The sequence below is a fragment of the Phoxinus phoxinus genome (genome assembly GCF_949152265.1).
Source record: "Phoxinus phoxinus genome assembly, chromosome: 2".
In the NCBI taxonomy this organism is placed as follows: domain Eukaryota; kingdom Metazoa; phylum Chordata; class Actinopteri; order Cypriniformes; family Leuciscidae; genus Phoxinus; species Phoxinus phoxinus.
Window position 1 is genome coordinate 50,827,935 of NC_136877.1, and position 15,806 is coordinate 50,843,740.

The 15,806-nt window shown below is 37.7% G+C and overlaps 2 protein-coding genes and 1 long non-coding RNA gene across 6 annotated transcripts in view; 2 read left to right on the plus strand and 1 right to left on the minus strand.

Moving 5' to 3' along the window:
- LOC306992573 (uncharacterized protein) overlaps positions 1–15,806 on the minus strand; it is an 868,003-nt gene that overhangs the window by 514,634 nt on the left and 337,563 nt on the right. The gene's annotated exons all lie outside the window — the stretch shown is intronic.
- Positions 633–7,008, plus strand: LOC306990522 (uncharacterized protein). Of its 2 annotated transcripts, none has more exons than XM_079597464.1 (4): positions 633–686; positions 1,674–1,741; positions 3,376–3,410; positions 3,526–7,008. In XM_079597464.1, exons 3-4 carry the CDS (start codon positions 3,404–3,406, stop codon positions 4,917–4,919), a joined length of 1,401 nt encoding a protein of 466 aa, XP_079453590.1. In that variant the 5' UTR covers positions 633–686; positions 1,674–1,741; positions 3,376–3,403; the 3' UTR covers positions 4,920–7,008. The 2 variants fall into 2 exon arrangements, with proteins under 2 accessions (XP_079453590.1, XP_079453591.1); XM_079597465.1 differs by lacking the exon at positions 633–686 and adding an exon at positions 1,233–1,264.
- On the plus strand, positions 9,935–13,514 carry LOC306990548. 3 transcript variants are annotated; one of them, XR_013795887.1, is made up of 4 exons: positions 9,937–9,980; positions 10,433–10,463; positions 10,876–10,947; positions 12,672–13,514. It is a non-coding gene; the product is annotated as an uncharacterized lncRNA (long non-coding RNA). The 3 variants fall into 3 exon arrangements; XR_013795886.1 differs by lacking the exon at positions 10,433–10,463 and having other exon boundaries at positions 9,935–9,980; XR_013795888.1 differs by lacking the exon at positions 9,937–9,980 and having other exon boundaries at positions 10,079–10,463.

The window sequence follows — 15,806 nt, forward strand, 5'->3', positions numbered from 1 at the left end:
TGAGCCTCAGGAAGGTCTGATGTTTTGTCCTGGTTGTACTGGGAACAGCGCCACCAACAGACATTAATAAACCTGCATTATTTATCAGCTGAAAATATCCCCAAACTGAACATAATTTCTCACGTGTGTAAAGATAATGTTACAAAATAATGTAATATTATTTTGTTAAAAATCAACAGCTACACACACTAAACACCAACACCAAACCATTATGGGTCATTCCTGGGATTCGGTAATATTTTTAGCATGTAATAACTTTTAATGTGATGGTTCACCAAAATGGAATGTTAAAAATGTTTTTTTTTTACTTTGGTATATAAATTATAGGCTAATGAATAAACATAATATAATTATTTTTTTTTTTTGCATAAAATAATGTATTATTTCTATCGTACAATATTTTGTCACTTCAAATAAATGTGTACTTTGTAGGCTACTACTTAAATTTTAAAAAATGTGCAGTGTCTATCATTTTAAGTTATTGTAATTGTAAGTATTTACAATTTACAAAAATACTTTATTTTATTAAGTATTTTTAACTTACATTTTTTAAAATAAAATTCAGACTCTAAAATAAATGATGTCCTTCAGTCTGAACTCAACCCATGTCTATTTTAGACTCCACCCATGTCACATTAGCATTTATTACATCATTCAGATCTCTTTAACAGTGGATACAGCGTATGGTAAGTAGCCTAGTATCAAACTTTTTATTCATATTTTGAATTAGTTTATTGAGTTTTAAATTAGTTAATGTACTATTGTATTTAATTGGCTACTATTCATCACGGAAAATGATGCGAGCGAAATGTGAATTTATTATCCATCATTTTGCGAGCAATTGATAAATAAATATGTCACGTCGTAATATTGGAAATATTTCCGTTTTAAACCGTTAAGGCAGCGGATCGAGACAGTTGATATCACACAATCAACAATGTGCGCGAGAGTTATGTCGCAGTGAAGAAGTCTCAAACCCCAGGCGTTTTACAAGTGAAAGTGAAAAACTGACCGAGTTGAGATATTACCGAATCCCAGGAATGACCCGATATATTTCTTTAAACGGTCAAAGTACACTACACCCCCCACATCCAAACAAGCAGAGCGCTGGAGTAAAGTACGTGCAAAGTGAAACGCACAAACAATAGAATGGAAAGTAAAGCTGCTTCACTGATCACGTGACTTCCTAAAAGCAAAACAACAACCTCTATACAGGGATTTATTGGCAGTTTCGCTGTGTATTCCTCGGTGTCATTACATGCAAGTAGGTCTTGTTTTCAGTAGAACACTCAAATCACTTGTTTGGGAAGTTTTGGGACTCTTTAATTTCTTAATTTTTATGAAAATGCTATAATATGGTAACAGAGGGCATACCTTTGATTTCAATAATAACAGAATAAATAATCAGTTTTTAGATTATGTTTTTTAAAATGTGGAAAAAAAAGATTAGAATCATGATTGTAAACTTTAACTGCATACAAAACAAAAAAGCGATATCTAAATATATATATATATATTATTTTCTACTATTTATGTTTGACATGATGTCTACTTGAAAAGTAAGGAAGGATGTGTCTCGGACTTGTTCACAATCAAGACAAATGTATCTGTGCAAAGTTTTGTGTTGATAACTCAAAGCTGTTATATGGGAGTTTAATGCCAATCTTCCATAGGCCGTTTGAGAATCTTGGTGTGACCGTCCAACGACCTCTTCGATTTACATCTTGAAAAGGAAGTAAAAGTGAGTAGCCTACTTTGCACCACACACCATTTACAGACAGTAAAACGGTCACTGTGTAACGTGTTCTAGTGCTCAGACATCAGGGGATTCGTCAGGGCAGTGGTGGGCCGTCAGGGCCAGCAAGGCCTTCTCTGCTGGCCTAAACACTATGAGAATCACTAACTTGCACTTTAATATATATTTTTTATGATTGAGTATTAAATTATTCCCAATAGTCCGTTCTCATAATTTCGTAGCTTTTCTCTTGGTTGCGCTGCTTCTAGTAGTGTATATTTATTTTAGTGCTTTTATCCAATCATATTTCAGTCATCATGTGTTGCCAGGGTCAAATATATCTGCTTCGAGGCCTTCAGAATCGATAGTGCGGGCGCCTGTAGCTTAAAATGAATGGCAATGAAACTGTTGCTTTAACCAATCAGATAATCGGTCAGATTTAATCAGCCAATCAGATATCGAGTTGATTGCACCGGGGCCATCTAGCAGGCGGACAATAACGTAAGCATTTCCACGCCCTTTGATTGGATGGTCAGAGCGTGTACTATTATTACTGGTAGTCAGAGCTAGCTAACCGCATCTGTAGCGAACTGTGTAAACTAAAATACCTGTAACGTTAGATTTAATAGTTTTTCAACCCACAAATTAATGTTTATTTCCTTCCTCGACCACCAGCAGGTTCAAACCTACCGGAAAAAAATCCCTTATTCAGCTTACGCAGAGTCACGGAACTCAATCGATCTGTCCCGGGTAAAAACAGAACTGACTGCAATGTAAAGTTATGCCAGGACTGATTTTGAAGGCAAAAGTCCTGCTGATCTCAATGATATCGTTCAAAAATCTGTGTGAGAGCTTGTGTCGGCTGTAACGTTACACATCGTCATGTTTTGCGGTGTTTTCCCTGTTTACTGCTTCTATCGAGCAGACACTCGCAGCACTGAAGCGAATTAAAACTTATACCAGAAATACGACGGGACAGACTGGACTTTCAGCACATTAACCTCGATGGCGATAGAAAAGGTTGTTGGGACTGAAACGCACAGACAACCTGTACAACCAAGTAATTCAAGTCTTTTTGAGGAAATAAAATAGGATGGATTTTGTGTAAAAAATCAGTTTTGCAGAGTAGGCCTATGTCCAAAAAATCATTATAATGCATTTTTTGCCCCTGTTTTTTCCGTGCTGAATACGATTTTCTTCCTAATTTTTCTTGTAAATTTATGATCGAAACAACTTATTTTTTTTTCAAACATTAATACTATAGCCATTGAAGGATAAGACAGGGATGAGGATCCGTTTCTGAATTTATAATCGGAACGCAAGAACCACTGTAGCTACACAAAAGCCGAACTCACTCGCTCGTTTCTCTCTACCAGGCCTTTCGCGAACTCACCGCATTAACCCTATAACTGCCGGTGCAAAATAAAAACAGGAATTTCACAACAATTATAGAGAGTATGTACGTGCGCTGCTACACTATTAAAAGTTATTCATTCAGGGTGGACATCACAGAAGGCCTAGGTGTGAAATGCACGGCCCGCCACTGCGTCAGGGATATTATTTTAGTTTGTGCTGGAATATGTTACACTAGTAATGTTAAACCAGAACCAAGAATAACCTGCATATTATTTACCTTTCAGAGACTGACGTCATCAACAGCAAAGGATCATGCTATGTAAGTAATCATTGTTGCACACAGTGTTTTCAGTGTAAAATGTACAAGCATTGATGATACCTCACATTATAATTTTGTATTTAAAAAAAATGATTACTATTATTAATATTGGCAGCGAGAAAGATTGTCCTTATTGGAAAAACAGGAGATGGCAAAAGCAGTGCCGGGAATACGATTCTCAGAAAAAAAGTATTCACCACTAAAGCTTCAGCTAACTCTGTTACAGCCAAGTGTGAAAGTAGAGATGGTTTGGTCCATGGAAGAAAGATCACCGTTATTGACACACCTGGATTCTTTGACACGGATCGTGAGGATGAGGAGATAAAATCTGAGATCATCAAATCTCTCATTGAATACTCTCCTGCTGTTCATGCCTTTGTCATTATTCTAAAGGTCGGAAGATACACGAGACAAGAGAAGGAGGTGGTACAACAATTTCTGAACACAATGAAAGGGGAACATGTCCTGAATCACACAGTGATATTATTCACTCATGGTGAACAACTAGAAGGACAGACCATTGACACATTTGTGAAGACCAATCCACAACTACAGGAGCTGGTTGATAAATGTGGAGGACGCTGTCACGTCATCGACAACAAATACTGGAACGGCTGTGATTCAGGGTACAAGAGCAACAGAGTTCAGGTGAAAAAACTGCTGGACACCATCGACAAGATGGTGAAAAAGTACGGCTGCTACACCAATGAGCTGCTTAAAAAGCTGGAAGAAAAAATTCAAGAGGAGATGAAGAAAATTGAGGACACTTTGACTCCAGAAGAGAAGCGAGAAAAAGCTAAGAAAATTGTTCATAAAAATGTTTGGTTGCAAGTTGCAGGAGCATCAACAGGGGCGCTGATTGGTGCTGTACTGGGTGTAGCTGTTGCAGTGGCTGCAGTTCTGTCTGTATTACAATTACCATTTGTCTCAGCATTTAAACTGATAAAAGCAGTAAGGGGAGCAGCAGCAGCAGCTGAGGCAGTGGCAGGAGGGGCAGCAGCAGTTGAGGCAGTGGCAGGAGGGGCAGCAGCAGTTGAGGCAGTGGCAGGAGGGGCAGCAGCAGCTGAGGCAGTGGCAGGAGGGGCAGCAGCAGTTGAGGCAGTGGCAGGAGGGGCAGCAGCAGTTGAGGCAGTGGCAGGAGGGGCAGTTGAGGCAGTGGCAGGAGGGGCAGCAGCAGCTGAGGCAGTGGCAGGAGGGGCAGCAGCAGCTGAGGCAGTGGCAGGAGGGGCAGCAGCAGTGGAAACAGCAGGAGCGGCTGGAGGTGCCAGAGCAGCGGCAGGTGCAGGGGTTGGAGCAGGTACATATGTTGTCGGAGTTGCAGCTCTTGCAGGAGCCATTGGTGGAGGAGTCACTGGATGGAAAGCTGCAGAAGAAGCTGATTCAGCGTATGACGCAATGACCAAAGCTGCAACGCTGAACTACGAGAATGCAAAAGTTGTGCTTAAGAATATAAGAGAATTAGTTGCTCTTGCTTCTAATAATAAACTTGAGGGGGAACAAAATATATAATTGAATACAATGTTTTAATTCAGATATATTCAGTGATTACAATTTCCAGTATTATTTACCTTTGTCCACATTAAAAGCTTGGTAAACTATGTAAATCAAGAAGAAGAAAACATGCTATTCAGATTCATGTAGACTTATTTAGACCTTGCACTCTAGGCTTGTTAATTATAAAATTGTGTTGCAGTCACAGGTTAACGTCCCTGTACATTTATCTAAATGGGCTGTTTAAAAAAAAATAAAAAATCATTAGTGCTAAACTTTGCCAGCTTTCTATCTTTTCTTTTTCAATTTATCAGAGACAAATGGCCATAATACAATTGATAACCTGGTATTATTATGTACAGTATTATATACAGTATGTGTGATTGAGCATGTTTTATTATTGCAAAGAACATAATGTCAAGTCAAGTCACCTTCATTTATATAGTGCTTTTAACAGTATGTATTGTTTCAAAGCAGCTTTACAGTGATAATAGAAATTAGCGTAACAGTGAAGTTACGAAGATCATTAGTCATTAAATTAGGGGCCGCAAACACGACACCGTTCTAACAGAAAACCCTTAACACTCTCCGGCCGCCCATCCACACAAAAAGTGGCTGGTGTCTCGAGAACGCGCTCCCTGAAATAGGTTCGAAGGTGCAAACGATTATTCGTTTTCTTTGCGCAAACCTCAAAAATGCAAACCTGCGAAAACGCAGACGGCGCGCACATGCGCATCACGTATTCGGTCAATAGGTAAGCTTTCCTGTAGCTCAAACTGTAGAGTGCCGGCGCCCGCAACGCCAAGGCCATGGGCTCGATTCCCAGGGAAAGCAAGAACCGACAAGACTGCAAATGTACACCCTGAAATGCAATGTAAGTCGCTCCGGACAAAAGCGTCTGCCAAATGCACAAATGTAAATGTGAATGCGCGTTTGAATATACATGTGTGCAGGCGTGCAGTCCCCCACAAATCAACCCTCAACAAACCACTTGTCAGGCCTTAAACATTTATTATTATAAATGTCGCGTCTGCGTAGAATTATCCCGACAACGTTTTATCTGTACAGTGTAGGGAATTATTTTAATTTTGATGAACTTACAAACACACTTCCTGATACATACACACGCACACACATGTACAGAAACCCGAAGTGCGGAACACGCAAAGGACAGAAGAATGTGCATATATGGAACACAATGACATCACCGGAGGCCGCCATGAATGAAGCAATAACTCATGAGTTAGTTCCTCTGGAAAACTACCAGACAAATGCATAGGGACAATGTAACCCAGTCCCGTATATATATGACTGCTTTTTGACTGTGAGTGTTGTGTATTTTTTACTTTGTTGTCGTGTACCTCCCTGGAGAGAAATTAGTTCTCTACCTATTCAGTTTTTTAACTGAAATTATTTTTGCTCAAATTGCTCTGTTGTATTATCTTAACTTGAATAGCTCGGATGAGAACAAGTTATTTTTTTTACATCTATTGCTTGAACTGCTTACAAGGTAAATAGCCTGTGTAATCTTCCACTCACACAGGACTGCCCTGTTGAGATTGGATGAGCTGAAGTATTTTAACCTGTAACCTTTTGATAATTTTGCTACAAATATTAATCATTGTGTAACCAGTATTTTTGATTTTTTTTTTTAAATAAACTTTTATTTTATAAAGACAAATACTGTTCAGTTTTTACTTCAGCTTACAAAGACAGTTTTATAAGTAATAGAAAGAGCATTATAGTGTATCTTGCAAGACCAAGGACAATGAAAGGATCCAGGAACGATTCTGCTGGAGGGTAAACATGAATTTGATCATGATTGTTATTGTTTCACGAGTGTAGGGACACACCTAGATTTACTGGTACAGGCTAAACAAGCTAATGAGGATTTAATCCTAAATTATGACCTGACAGCAAAAGGCTACCTGGCGACTTCGATACCAGGGGCGCTTCAGGATCTAAGGGTAGGACCAGTTCTTACCACAAGAGGTAAAGGGAAGGAGGCCTTCACAGAGGAGAGACTAGCTGACACTTCAGGACTGCGGCGTCGTCGTGTCCTGGCGCTGGTCCTTCATCGGATCTGGATACGAGATGGATCCGGTGGACAGTGGTAAACCTTCGGGATAGACAGAGAGACTAATATTAGCCTAGACGCCATCCTTCTTATGATGTACCAAGTACATCAGGATTTATGGGAAGTGTTCACGGTCCCGGCTGATCTAAACTATGCAGCCTAACATTGAATTATAGAAGTCTATAATGTGTTATGTGTATGCTAGGCCGAAGAGATGTGTTTTTTTGTATAGATTTGAACTGACAGAGTGTGTCTGCTTCCCGGACAATGTTAGGAAGACTGTTCCAAAGTTTTGGTGCTAAATAGGAAAAGGATCTACCGCCAGCAGTCGATTTTGATATTCTAGGTATTATTAACTGGCCGAAATTTTGAGATCGCAATAGACGTAAAGGACTATAATGCGTTAAGAGCTCGCTCAAGTACTGCGGAGCTAAACCATTTAGTGCTTTGTAAGTAATCAGCAATATTTTAAAATGTATTCGATGTTTAATAGGCAGCCAATGCAGTGTTGACAGAACGGGGCTAATATGGTCATACTTCCTGGTTCTGGTAAGAACTCGAGCTGCTGCGTTTTGGACTAGCTGTAGTTTGTTTATTAAGCGTGCAGGGCAACCACCCAGTAGAGCGTTACAATAATCTAGCCTTGAGGTCATAAATGCGTTAACTAATTGTTCTGCATTTGTCAATGAGAGCATATGGCGTAATTTAGATACTTTTTAGATGAAAAAATGTGGTTTTACAGACATGTGGACTTTCAAATGAAAGATTGGTATCAAAGAGCACACCCAGGTTCCTAACCGACGATGAAGACTTAACAGAGCAGCCATCAAGTGTTAGACAGTACTCTAGGTTATTACGTGTGGAAGTTTTTTGTCCAATAATTAGAATCTCTGTTTTTTTCATTTTGTAAATTGATAAGTTTCATCAGGGCGTTGTAACGAATGGGCTTAATCAAAATGCTCTAGACATCAGAAAACCTTCCCCCTCTCCCCTGTTGTCATCGGCCCTCAAACCAGTTCTCTTCAAAGACCGTTATCACCTCTGCTCCCCTGAACGACCTCAGCAAGACACTGTGTCTGCAACCCTCAAAGACAGCACAGGAGACCAGCCGGCACTAGCCATTTGGTCAAAGACTTTATAGATATACTTCCAAATAGCTCAGATTGACCGGCGTTTTTCATCGACAAGAACTGAGATCTGGAAACTCATCCGGACAGGATTTTATTACTTTATTTAATGTAGTGGTTCTCAACGGGGCGGGACGCAATTATTTTGCAAAATAATTGCCTAACATTGTAAAACCTGCTAGTTTAATGCGATGAAATATAACGCAATTTTATTCATTTTCAAGTAATTCAATTAATTTTTAAATGAATTAAACAATTCTATTTATAAGGTAAAACTTTTACATTTTTAGGCATTAACTAATGCCAATGCCTAATGCCAAAAATGTTTTATTTGTTCACCAAATAATTTACTGGTCAGGCATTATTGTTAACTAGGCAAGACAGAAAGGAGAAAATTACAATTTGATGGATGATTTAAATATATTCTGTAATCACATTTTGGTGTTGTATTAATTCCGCCGGCATATCTGAGTGTGAAACCCTGCTTGGATTTCAAGATGGTTAAACATAATTAATAATACAATAATAATTTAATTGTTTTATTCTTGATTTTTTTTTTTACTGATTATGAACACAAATGAATCATGACAATCCAAATTAATTGTAATTGTATTTATTCTACTACTGATGAAAACAAGCTGATACCAAGGTATCAAGGCCTACAATTCTATGCCTGATGAAGGTCGTGACACCGAAACGTTGCTAATAAAACGTTTTCTTATTTGAAGTACCGATAGTGTGCGGGAATTCTTCAATTGCTGGATTGTTACTCTGTGTCTTCGTATCCTACACACCTATCACCCACAGGTGTGCGATGGTGGTTGTTAATTGAGGCCTACAACTCTAACATAATTTTTCATGAAAAATCATGATTGTATTTTTTTTTTAAAGTAAGGTTAATGTAAGCAGCTTCTTGCAATTCTCTACTAAATGCGTAATAAAACCTAAGTGCAAACATTACCGCTTTAATGACGTCCTTTATTTTTCAGTGCATTTGTTTTACAGTATATGATGTCATGGGATTAATATTATAACTATTATTATTATTATGTAGTAGTGTAATGTAGACAGACACAACTAAAAGAGGTTTTAATTTTTCTTTGTTTAATTTGCACACTGAATATGGGTTGGAGGTTTTCATTTTGAACTCTCAAACTGCCAGCATATGAGCCTCAGGAAGGTCTGATGTTTTGTCCTGGTTGTACTGGGAACAGCGCCACCTGCTGCTGGCTCATACAAATTACAACAGACATTAATAAACCTGCATGTTTTATCAGCTGAACATAATATTTCTTACGTGTGTAAAGATAATATTACAAAATAATGTAATATTATTTTGTTAAAAATCAACAGCTACACACACTAAACACCAACACCAAACCATTATGGGTCATTCCTGGGATTCTGTAATATTTTTTGCATGTAATAACTTTTAATGTGATGGTTCACCAAAATGGAATGTTAAACATGTTTTTTTACTTTGGTATATAAATTATAGGCTAATGAATAAACATAATATAACAAACATTTTTTAGCATAAAATAATGTATTATTTCTATCGTACAATATTTTGTCACTTAAAATAAATGTGTACTTTGTACTACTTAAATTTAACAAAATGTGCACAGTGTCTATAATTTTAAGTCATTGTAATTGTAAGTATTTACTTGTGTTACATTCTTGTGATTTTTTATTTCTAAAAAAAATACTTTATTTTATTAAGTATTTTTTACTTACATTTTTTTTAAATAAAATTCAGACTCTAAAATAAATGATGTCCTTCAGTCTGAACTCAACCCCATCATGCCTATTTAGACTCCACCCATGTCACTAGCATTAATTACATCATTCAGATCTCTTTAACAGTGGATACAGGTAAGTAGTATCAAACTTTTTATTCATATTTTGAATTAGTTTATTGAGTTTTAAATTAGTTAATTTACTAATGTATTTAATACTATTCATCAGGGAAAATGATGCGAGCGAAATGTGAATTTGCGAGCAATTGATAAATAAATAGGCTATGTCACGTCGTAATATTGGACATATTTCCGTTTTAAACCGTTAAGGCAGCGGATCGAGACAGTTGATATCACACAATCAACAATGTGCGCGAGAGTTATGTCGCAGTGAAGAAGTCTCAAACCCCAGGCGTTTTAGAAGTGAAAGTAAAAAAACTGACCGAGTTGAGATATTATCGAATCCCAGGAATGACCCGATATTTCTTTAAACGGTCAAAGTACACTACAATCCCCACATCCAAACAATGATAATAAAGCTGTTTGACTGATCACGTGACTTCCTGAAAGCATTTTTTTTTTTGCCAGTTTCGCTGCGTATTCCTCGGTGTCATTACATGCAAGTAGGTCTTGTTTTCAGTAGAACACTCAAATCACTTGTTTGGGAAGTTTTGGGACGCAGTGAATTCTAGTATTTTGATGAAAATGCTATTATATGGTTACAGAGGGCATAACCTTTGATTGCTTTGAGCTATCAACACAAAACTTTGCACATATACAGTTGACTTGATTGTGAACAAGTCTGAGACACATTCTTATTTACTTTTCAAGTAGACATCATGTCAAACATACATAATAGAAAAATATACCTTTTATTTAGATATCGCTTTTTGTTTTGTCTGCAGTTAAAGCTTACAATCATGATTCTAATCTTTTGAATGCACATTTTAAAAAACATAATCTAAAAACTGATTATTTATTCTGTTATTATTCCTGTTATATGGGAGTTTAAGCATGCCAATCTTCCATAGGCCGTTTGAGAAGGAAGCGAAAGCTAGATCTTGGTGTGACCGTCCAATTTAAGTCTTGAAAGGGACATAAAAGTGAGTACTTTGCACCACACACCATTTACAGACAGTAAAACGATCACTGTGTAACGTGTTTTAGTGCTCAGACATCAGTGATATTATTTTAGTTTATGCTGGAATATGGTACATTTTAGTTAAAACTAGAAAACAACATCACACTGACCTCAGATCAAGTCCTGCATGTAGTTCAAAACAACAAAGTCGGTGGAAAACGGCATGCCCTGACCGCTAATGCTACACGTGACTTGCTCTTTGTTTAAAGCGTTATGTATCTGAGGTATTCAGTGAATATTAAATATGGATGAAGGGAAACTGATCACAAAGCACAGAAATAACAGGTTACACATGATCTGTGTTGATTGCAGAAAAGAGCCGTTATTTAAATATGATGAGAGGTGCCATGTCTGTTTTTGGTTCATATTCATGCTCATATTCATAGCCTGAGACATGTTTAAGTCAAGTTTGTTCAAGTCATGGTTCAGCTTACTTTGAAAAAAACTGTAATTGGGTTTGCAAAGGTAGATGTTATGGGAGAAGTAGGCGGGAACTGGCGAACATTAAACAGATATTAATCAAATAAATAAACAAATACAAAAACTAAAGTAAAGACGGCAATCCCTCACACGACTGTCACAACACATAATAAAACAAAACATTAAAGGGGGGGGGGGGGGGGGGGGGGGTATAATGGCATTTTCACTTGTCACTTTTTGGAGGGTGAGCAAAAATGCACCGTCCCTTTAAATGCAAATGAGCTGCTGCTCCCGGCACAGTGGGCGGAGCTTCAACAGCTTGTGTCATTTTACCCATAGATATACATAATAAAGACTAGATGTCTCGTCCACGCTGCTGGCCAATGGAGGTCGACGTCCGCACCTGGCGGCCATTTTGTCACATTCAGCTCGCGCACTCGTCACATTGTGTTTTAATGGTGCATGTACTATTTAAATAACCATAACTTGCTCAATTTTCGACCGATTTTCAAACGGATTGATTATTTATAAACGTCAGAGATGTAGTTATGACACTGCATACTTTATAATTATAATAATACATATTTCAACATGTTCAAGCATCCAGAATTATAGCCACGTTAATAACGTTTGTAAGAAACCAAACCGTTTGTAAATCCGTCAAGATTTCAGCGAGATAAGAGGATTTGTGTTCATGCCGATCACTCATCTTACATCAGGAACCACAGAGCTCGCCAGAAAGCTTGCCTGTGACAAGATGGCCGCCGGTGATGACGTTAGAGACTCCGCCCTAAGACATCTAGCCTTTATTATGTATATCTATGATTTTACCTCACACACACATCCACTGAACATTTCAAAAACGTTTAGCCTTTTATGTTCAAACCGGAGTCAGGCAATGATGGAGAGACTCAAGAAGAAGTGACAACATGTAGAAGCAACAGGACATTTCTGAAGTTAGTTGATGCATTTATGTAGATTATGTGTAGTTATCTTCTAGTCATTGATTAGCATATATCATGATAATCTGTAAAACGTGTTCCGGGGGCGGGGTTTATGTAAATTCTAGGGTTGGTGATGTCACTAACCCGGAAGGAATGTCATGTAGTCTCTACCAGCCGTTTGTTGTAGTCCTTAAAAATAAATTTCTTTAAAAGCAAATATCTCCCTTTGCTTTGAACTTTGAGCGTCGTAACTTTGCAGATGTTGTTTATGATCAAACAGCAACATTACACATTAACTACAGTTAGAAAACTGTCATTCCAGGTGAGAAATCCACTGGAGACCATCGACGAGATGGAGAATAAGAACGGCTGCTACACCAATGAGCTGCTTCATCGGGAGAGAAAAAATCAAGAGGAGATGAAGAAAACTTTTCTTCCAGAAGAGAAGCGAGAAAAAGCAAAGTTTGTTCATAACATTTTTTTGTTGAAAGTTGCAGGAGCAGCAACAGGGGTGCTGATTGGTGCTTTACTTGGTGTAGTTGTTGCATTATCTGTAGTTTTAGCTTTATTAAAACCATTTTGCTCCGCATGTAAAAATGTAAAAGCAGCAGCGGTCGCTGCAGGTGTTGTCGGAGTCGCAACTCTTGTAGGAGTCGTGGCAGGAGTTTTAGTGTCAGGAGGAGCAGGGTCATCTGTTGCTGTGGCGGTTGCAGGAGTCGTTGGAGGAGTCACTGGATGGAAAGCTGCAGAAGAAGCTGATTCAGCGTATGACGCAATGACCAAAGCTGCAAAGCTGAACTGCGAGAATGCAACAGTTGTGGTTGAGAAGATAAGAGAGTTAGTTGCTCTTGTTTTTAATAATGAACTTGAGGGGGGAAAAAAAGATAATTGAATACATTTTTTAATTCAGATATATTCAGTAATGACAATTGTTGTAAATTAATTTGAATATAAATGTTTAATTAATTATCTTTAATAATAACAGAAACCGTTTTGACATTTACAAGGTTGTTCAGCTTTAAGAAAAGTCTACCCATAATGCATAGTGGGCGAGAGCGCACAGCTAGAAAAAAAGAGAGTGAGGAGAATTGAGATTGATGTGTGTGCGCTGTATCTGTGTGTAATCCTGTTCATAAACTTCAATAAACAGTTAGTTTTATTTTAATTCAAGTCGTCAGTGGTAATTACTGGAATAAAAGACAACAATTTCTAGTATTATTTACTTTTGTCCACATTGAAAGCTTGGAAAACTATGTAAATCAAAAAAAAAAATGCTATTCAGTTCAAATGTGTTGCAGTTGTTTGTGTTGTTTAACTTCCTCGTAGATTGATCATGCATACATGGGCTGATTGTTTTGTTTAATCAATAGTGCTAAACTTGCCCTGCTTTTTATCATTTCTTTCTCAATTTATCAGACAAATGGCCATAATACAATTGATAACATGGTATTATTATGTCTATATACAGTATGTATGATTGAGCATGTTTTATTATTGCAAAGTACATAATGGATGAGGATAAACATACCATGCTTTTAAAATCACACTTTGCAGTCTGTGCTTGACATTTGTGCTTTTATATTTCATATGTTATATGGAAATGCTTATATACTGTAAACATAAATTAATATAAGATCAGGTTTTGGAAGAATGACTTTCAGTGCTACAAATGAGATCAGTTTGAAGTTTTGTACTAAGAGCTTTGAAAATGTACACGTTACCGTACTTGGGAAAACGGTACCAACGTGAATATAACAAACCAACTGAGGTTACACTTAATTTGAAAGTGTCGTTGTTACACTGTAATTATACATTTAGGTACTGAGTAATATTAAGTAACTGCATGTACTTACTATAGGGTTAGGATCAGGGTTAATGTTTGGTTTAGATGCATGCAATTATGCATAGTTTATAGTTACTAACTGCATGTAACATAATAACACTGTAAAATAAAGCGTTACCCTAACTAACATTGTAGGATTTCCTGGAGAATAACCTCTTCTTGAAGTTCAAGAACAATGCTTTTTAACTGAGTTACATTGACCCAACATACAATCTCCATCAAAGCTCAGGATGAACACATTCAACACATGCGCACCTGCTTCTTGATGATCTGAGAGTTTTGCTTCAATGAGAAATTGTGATTTAGGGCCCTATCTCTCACCCAGCACAATTTACTTTTGTACACCGACGCACAGTGGTGTAGTGCAGGGTATACGCAGGTATACGGTGTATACCAACTTCCCCTCTGGTGTGCATAATTTAGTAGCTAATCCAATCTCATGTGAATAAAAAACACCCAGTCAGGGTCGTACCCAGCATTGAGGTCCCCGAGGTCCGGACCTCAGTCGTTTTTTTTGAGTGTATATAATGAAAGTTGTGAAATAATTCCCTAATATTAACTCTAATTTGGTGCTGCAATGATTCACCCATCGCAACGATAACTGACCTTCTCATCTCATGCCCCCGAACCGATGTTTATTTCATCGGTCACTAAAAGTTTATTCGTAATTTGTACAATGTTATTTTCTTTCTCACATACATGTCATTTTTATTTATATCAGTGAATAATCGACAGCCTATCAGAACCGGTGCATCACGGCAGGTAATTACAGGTTTTACTTTTTTTTCCTGAATGAATAGGCTCTGCCATGTTGTTCTTCTGCCTCACATGCTGCAAGTTAGTATACAAATGGTTTAATGACAGTATTACTTTTATTACAGCCAACATCAACAGCAGTGAAGTATAATGGGAGGTATGTTTAAACACCACCTAGGAAATGAGCATGTGGTCACTGAATTTTGTAAATATATGTGCAAATGAGTAATGTTGTATCTCATATAAGTGAAAGCTACCAAAAATGTGTCTTTTCTATTGTCAGATAGCTTATTTATTAACATTGCAGCAATTCCATTTTTTTTCTTTTGCAATATTATCTAAATTATCTAAACTTCTCCTCTCCAGTCACCCTGCCCTCTAGATCCTCACACCTTCTACAAGCCATCTCTCCCACACTTCTACCAGCACTCACACTGGCACTTTTCCTACAGCATTCAAGCAGGCTCGGGTAACTCCACTGCTTAAGAAACCGACATTAAACACATTACAGACCTGTCTCTCTCCTACCATTCATTGCAAAAACACTTGATGTTGGCTGTAATAAAAGTAATACTGTCATTAAACCATTTGTATACTAACTTGCAGCATGTGAGGCAGAAGAACAACATGGCAGAGCCTATTAATTCAGGAAAAAAAAAAGTAGATTGGTTTACATCTAGTTGGTTGGTCAGAGAGAGGAATGATGATAATTGGTTGAAGGCTTCAAGAAAGGGCATTTAACCGAGACTGCATTGCTGTCAGTCACATAAGCCCTATGGTTCGCAAAAGCTGCCTCCAAATCATCAGTTCCCATTCTCCTGGATCTGTCTGCTGCCTTCGACACTGTGAATCATCAGA